This window comes from Monodon monoceros, unplaced genomic scaffold (assembly GCF_005190385.1).
Source record: "Monodon monoceros isolate NGI ecotype Baffin Bay Population unplaced genomic scaffold, NGI_Narwhal_1 Super_Scaffold_2, whole genome shotgun sequence".
NCBI lineage: Eukaryota > Metazoa > Chordata > Mammalia > Artiodactyla > Monodontidae > Monodon > Monodon monoceros.
In genome coordinates, this window is record NW_021703776.1 from 90,098,445 (window position 1) to 90,104,444 (window position 6,000).

Below are 6,000 nucleotides of genomic sequence, written 5' to 3' on the forward strand. Positions count from 1 at the left end.
AGGGTTTCCCATACCCTGCCTCCCATTCCCAGTGCTTCTCTGAAAAACCTAGTCTGTTATGACGAGAAAAAAAAATAACTGGCCCTTTAAATTATTACAAGGGAAGTACCATAAAGTGTTATCCTTATGCACAACACTGCCATAATTTAGTGCATCTTATTTGCCAGCCATTGAGCTGTATTGTTCACAAATACCTTGAGTAAATTCTCAAACCCTATGAGATGATCATGGTCATAGAGAAGAGCCATTGGGTTGATATCTTAGTTCTTCAAAGGCTGTAGGTTTTGTTTGTTTGTTTGTTTAAGTGAGCCTTGTCCCCAAGACTCTTTTTTTTTTTTTTTTTAACATTTATTTATTTTTTTGGCTGTGCCGGGTCTTAGTTGCAGTATGAGGGATCTTTTAGTTGCGGCATGCGGGCTCTTAGTTGCAGCATGCAGGATCTAGTTCCCTGACCAGGGATCGAACCCAGGCCCCCTGCATTGGGAGCATGGAGTCTTAACCACTGGACCACCAGGAAGTCCCTTCCAAGGCTGTACTTTTAAATATTTATAATTTCAGGGCTTCCCTGGTGGCGCAGTGGTTGAGAGTCCGCCTGCCGATGCAGGGGACACGGGTTCGTGCCCCGGTCCGGGAAGATCCCACATGCCGCGGAGTGGCTGGGCCCGTGAGCCATGGCCGCTGAGCCTGCGTGTCCGGAGCCTGTGCTCCTCAACGGGAGAGGCCACAACAGTGAGAGGCCCATGTACCGAAAAATATATATATATATAAATAAATAAATATAATTTTAAAGTTATAAGAACAGTACCAAGAGTGCTTCTTTTTCTTAAATCATTTAGGGGGAAAGGTCAGTTGTGCCTCACATCAGCCATAGATTAATGTGTGTGTTTATTTTTTTATTTTGTGTATATTTCATGCCTCCTTAACTAGGCTAACGTTTACCACTTGGGCCTGTGAACTCTATTTCTGCTTGCAAGCTCACTCAGCATGGTGCCACGTACAAAGCAGATGTGTGCTAAATCCTCAGTGATTAACACTGATGCCAAATAAGTAATTCTGCATAATAGATGGCATGGAGGGAGGTGGGAAAGGGAGGTGGTGAAGAGAGCAATGATGCATTAGGAACTCAGCCAGATACTTTATTCCCCAACAGTGGAGAGTGGATTTGCACTTTCTGCCGAGACTTATCTAAACCAGAGGTTGAATATGATTGTGATGCTCCCATTCACAACTCAGAAAAAAAGAAAACTGAAGGCCTTATCAAACTAACACCAATAGATAAAAGGGTAAGTTTCCAACCTAGACTGTTAAGTTGTTTTGGTTAGATGCATTACTGTAATGCAGATGTGTCTTCATCAAAGAAGTGTATATTCAGTCCAATTTTATACTGCTTTTTTCTTTAGTACTCTTTTTCCACAAAAAAATAACAGTCTTAAATAATGGCAGATTTAGACTTTTAAATTTAGTCTACCTTTAGTCAGTTTCGGGTTTGATTCAGATATGTTTTCTTCCTCAGAATTTGTTAAGAATTGGCACCAAAGAGATGGGTTTTTCTGTTTACTCTTCCTGGAAATAATTACATCCTTTCACCAAATGGCACTAGATTTATACCTCAAAGCTAGCTAATATATTTAACTGTAATTAACATTTAAAGCTACTAAGTCAACACTTCTTTATCACTAAAGAAGCTCCTTTGCTAAATTATTAAGTAGAACAGTCAGTATGAAAGTTGTCGTGCAAGAGAGAGCTGAAGCATGCACTGCCACTGCTACACAGTGTTTATTGGGGTAAACTTGTAAGCAGAGAAGTAGCAGAGTACATGATGGAACCATCTGCATTCAGAGGGGGGTCTTTAGGACCCAACACCCCATGGCAGGGGCTCCATATCTGGATCTCAACAGATGGATGTTCTTCTGTTAATTTGTGTACTATTAATAATTCAGTACACAAATTGGAGAGAGAAGTGGAAATATATTTTTAAAGAACTTCAGATAGGTTTCTAGTGATACTGCTTTTGTTCCTCTAATTATAACGACTGCTCTCATATATGACATACACCCCAAAATGTCAAACAGTACACTGTAGTAAATGATTGAAATGGACAGCAAAGCTCCAAGTATCAGTATTTTTCTTGTATTCATCTGGTTTTAACCTTTATTCTGATACTTTGAGACCTGTAACGTTGTTGCTAAAAATTAGCCGTGACTTCATTATTTCATTATATTTTCATTTTATTTATTTATTTATTGCTTAGAAGTGTGAACGCCTACTTTTATTTCTTTATTGCCATGAAATGAGCCTGGCTTTTCAAGACCCAGTTCCTCTAACTGTAAGTATGGATGTTATTTTGTGCTTTTTTTGTACAGTGGGATGATTTTTCTGAAATTTATGACAATCTAGTTTCTGTACCATTTTTCAATAGTAAGTTTCTTACATTAATCCAAATCTTAAAGCTTATTAATACATACTGCATGCTTTAATCTTAAGCACATTTTAAGGTTAACAAACTGGCCCAAAACTTCTTTTCTCATATATTCTTTCTTCTCATCTCATGTATTTTACCTACTATTCCCTGGGATGATTTCTATCAATTGTTTCTCTCTCAGGAGTTTTAGGTATATATCCTAAAGCTGTTGGGAAAAAAACTTGCCATTTGAGATAAAGACCTCTCCAAATCTCTGTACACATTTTGATTTATAGGTCCAAACTTCAAGTAATAAGTAGACTTTAACAGTAGAGGAAGAGGTGTGTGTTTGTGTGTGTTTACCATTGACTTCAAAAAGCTTCATATTTAAAATTTGATGTGACTTCAGTGCATAATTTTAGAGTGCTGGAAATGGCCTGCTACTCAAAATGTGTTCTTCTCTGAGGTCTGAAATTCCTTTTAAAAGCTAATAGATTTGTTGAACAGTTCAATAAATTTAGAAAATTTAATGCAACATTAGAAAAGAAAACAAGCTTAGCAAATACATTGAGCTGATAAACAGTGAACTTCTGTCCTGAAAACAAGTTTTGAGAAGTTGAGATAGGAAAAAGGAATACAGTTGACTCTTAGAACAAGACAGAGGTTAGGGGCACCGACTCTCTGCACAGTTGAAAGTCTGCATATAACTTTACAGTCAGCCCTCTGTATCTGCAACTTCAACCAACCACAGATCCTGTAGTAATATAGTATGAATTCAGTGAAGAAAATTCGTGTATAAGTGTACCTGCACAGTTCAAGGATCCACTGTAAATAGTTTTTAGGGGGAAGGGCCCTTTGTACCCAAAAGAGCCAGGGCAAAAATATGCCAGTAAACACTTTATTCATTTAAAAAGTTAACCTAGAATTTGGCACTTTTTATGATGTTGGCTTGTAGTTACATTTGGCATTAATAGCAGCAGCAAAATAGCCCCCTTTTTCTTAATATATATCATCTCATTTAGTCTTTACAAAATCCTATGAGATTGGTAGAATTATTTCTATTTGAAATATGAAGAAACAGGTTCAGTGAAATGACTGAACCCAGTAACTTACCCAGGAGAATGCTAGTGAGTAGCAGAGCTGGGGTTCAAACCCAGATTCAAAGCCCACTTGCTGTAACACATGCAGCAAAAGCATGTCAAATCTTACTAGAAGTAATACTTTTTCTAGTGATTGCTTTTTGTTTAATAATGAAGGAGAATAGTAAGAGGGAAAATGTGGTAAGTTTTTTTCATGAAAAATAACTGGTGAAGATTTTTGATAAAAGTGACACTAAACATTTACCAGTGTGTGGAAGCATTCAGGCACTTGTAAATTTTGCTGAATAGATTTCCTTATCAATGACAAAATAGAACAGAGAAAAGCAATGAGAACAATCTGAATTTTATACTACTTCTTATAGGATTTATATAGGACCAGGTAGAATTTATTTATTATAGCATCTCATATCTTTTGAAAGGTGCCAGATTATTACAAAATAATTAAAAATCCAATGGACTTGTCAACCATCAAGAAAAGACTACAAGAAGATTATTCCATGTATACAAAGCCTGAAGATTTTGTAGCTGATTTTAGATTGATCTTTCAAAACTGTGCTGAATTCAATGAGGTGAGAAGAAAAAAAAATAATAGCAATGTGAAAGTAATGTTAAACCAAACACCTTACCGACAAACGAGGAGATCAAGATATCTATCTGTGGTAGCATAAATAACCAAAAGTTCAAGTCTGTCAGGGAATGAAAGAGGTAGTTAGGAAGACTTTATCCACATGTATATTCAAAGATTTATTATATGGTGACAACTTGAAAACAATTTAGAAAATATTTTTATCTAACCCAGAAGCACCTTTATTTCTTGAAATATGGCACTTCACCAGAGTTTAGTCTTTGTGATGTTGATATTAAAATATTAAGAATGTGGTTTAGACAGTTCTTAATTAAGAATTTTCTCAAAAACTTTATCATCTGTTAGTTTATCTAAACATCTATCAGACTTACAGCCTTTTGTTGATAGTTTGTCCTTTGTATTGGCTACTCATTCCAGAGTTCCACGTTTCATTTAATTTGTTCTAAAAATACCTGTTAGATGATTCTCTGATTATGGCATCTCTGTGATATCTCTTTGGTAATCCAGATGAGTCAAAGCCTTTTATTTACTTCTTATCTGATCTTCTCTAGATTTTGTCTAGCCCCAGACTTTTGTTTACTTTATATCATAGCTATACATAAACATTTTTTCCAAAACAATCCACTGATATTCATAATCTTCAGCTAGAAGGGAACAAAAATGTGAGAAATCCACGACTTTATTGACTATCTAAAAATTTTTTTTAATTCTTATTTTTATTCAACAGCCTGATTCAGAAGTAGCCAATGCTGGTATAAAACTTGAAAGCTATTTTGAAGAACTTCTGAAGAACCTTTATCCAGAAAAACGGTTTCCTAAAGTAGAATTCAGGAATGAATCAGAAGATAATAAATTTAGTGATGACTCAGATGATGACTTTGTACAGCCCCGGAAGAAACGCCTCAAAAGCATAGAGGAACGCCAGTTGCTTAAATAAGCAACACCACTGGCGTGTGCTGGTTTTTAGATTTTTTTTTGTTTTCAAAAAACATTTTTGTCAGTAATTTAACATCATTACCAAGAAGAGCTTGTCACCACTTTAAGTTTTCAATGTTTACTAGACTCTGATTTCCTTAATAACCCATTTTTTTTAACCTTATTAAGAAAGAAAAAGAGGGAGGAAGGAAGGAGAAAGGAATAAAGAAAGAAGCATCAACAACAAAATAAAAAGACATTCTCCCCACTTATTGGATTTCAAACTGCAGTCTGGAGTGATAGCAACTATAGAAAGGAAATAGACTTTGTTTGAACTCTAAGTTGAAAATTTAATGTGGTTTGGATGTGTGCGTTAATCCATTTTTAGAAAATACCACTACTCATTAACTATGGACCAACCATGAGTTAGGTGTACTGTACGTAAGAGCAGTACTCCAATGATTATGAGTGGTAATAAGAGTTCTATCCTAGGATGCCCACTGGTGCAACGAAAAAGTAGATTAGATGCTATTAAGAAGGCACCTAATAGTATATCATGTAAGATGGCAATTGTATTAAAGAAAAAGGAAAACAGATGTTTGATTTTTGTTTTTGTTTTTTTCCTGTCTATAGAGGTGTGTTTGGTATAGCAGGTTTTCAAGCCCATTTTTCGTACATTTCTAAACCTACCTTCTTCCACTGAGGAAGTAAGTGTACTCGTTTGGTTTTGCTGTGTGTCTATGTGTGGTTTGTTGTTTGCTTTTTAACTGTGCAGGTGATCCTTTTATAACAAGACTCGTTGTTTTCAGTATGGCTTTTAGTGGAGCTGTCCAGAATATGCAATACAGCAGTGTGTGCCGTATTTGATGTAAGGATTCTTCAACTTATACCCTATTGGGCATTAAATATAAATTCCCCTGGAAGGGACCAGTTTTTGTGGTTTTCATCTGTCTTCATAAATTGGAATGAAGTGTGTTGTGGAATTTGGGAGCAGGCAA

General features: G+C 35.9%; 1 protein-coding gene across 3 annotated transcripts in view; it reads left to right on the forward strand.

Moving 5' to 3' along the window:
• TRIM24 (tripartite motif containing 24) overlaps window positions 1-5,233 on the forward strand; it is a 90,714-nt gene extending 85,481 nt beyond the window's left edge. For all 3 annotated transcript variants that reach the window (XM_029233267.1, XM_029233266.1, XM_029233268.1), the window contains 4 exons: window positions 1,151-1,283; window positions 2,252-2,326; window positions 3,921-4,070; window positions 4,815-5,233. In XM_029233267.1, coding sequence (XP_029089100.1) covers window positions 1,151-1,283; window positions 2,252-2,326; window positions 3,921-4,070; window positions 4,815-5,024 — 568 coding nt within the window. In that variant the 3' untranslated portion in view covers window positions 5,025-5,233. The remainder of the gene's footprint in view (window positions 1-1,150; window positions 1,284-2,251; window positions 2,327-3,920; window positions 4,071-4,814) is intronic.
• The last annotated feature ends 767 nt before the right edge of the window (window positions 5,234-6,000 follow it).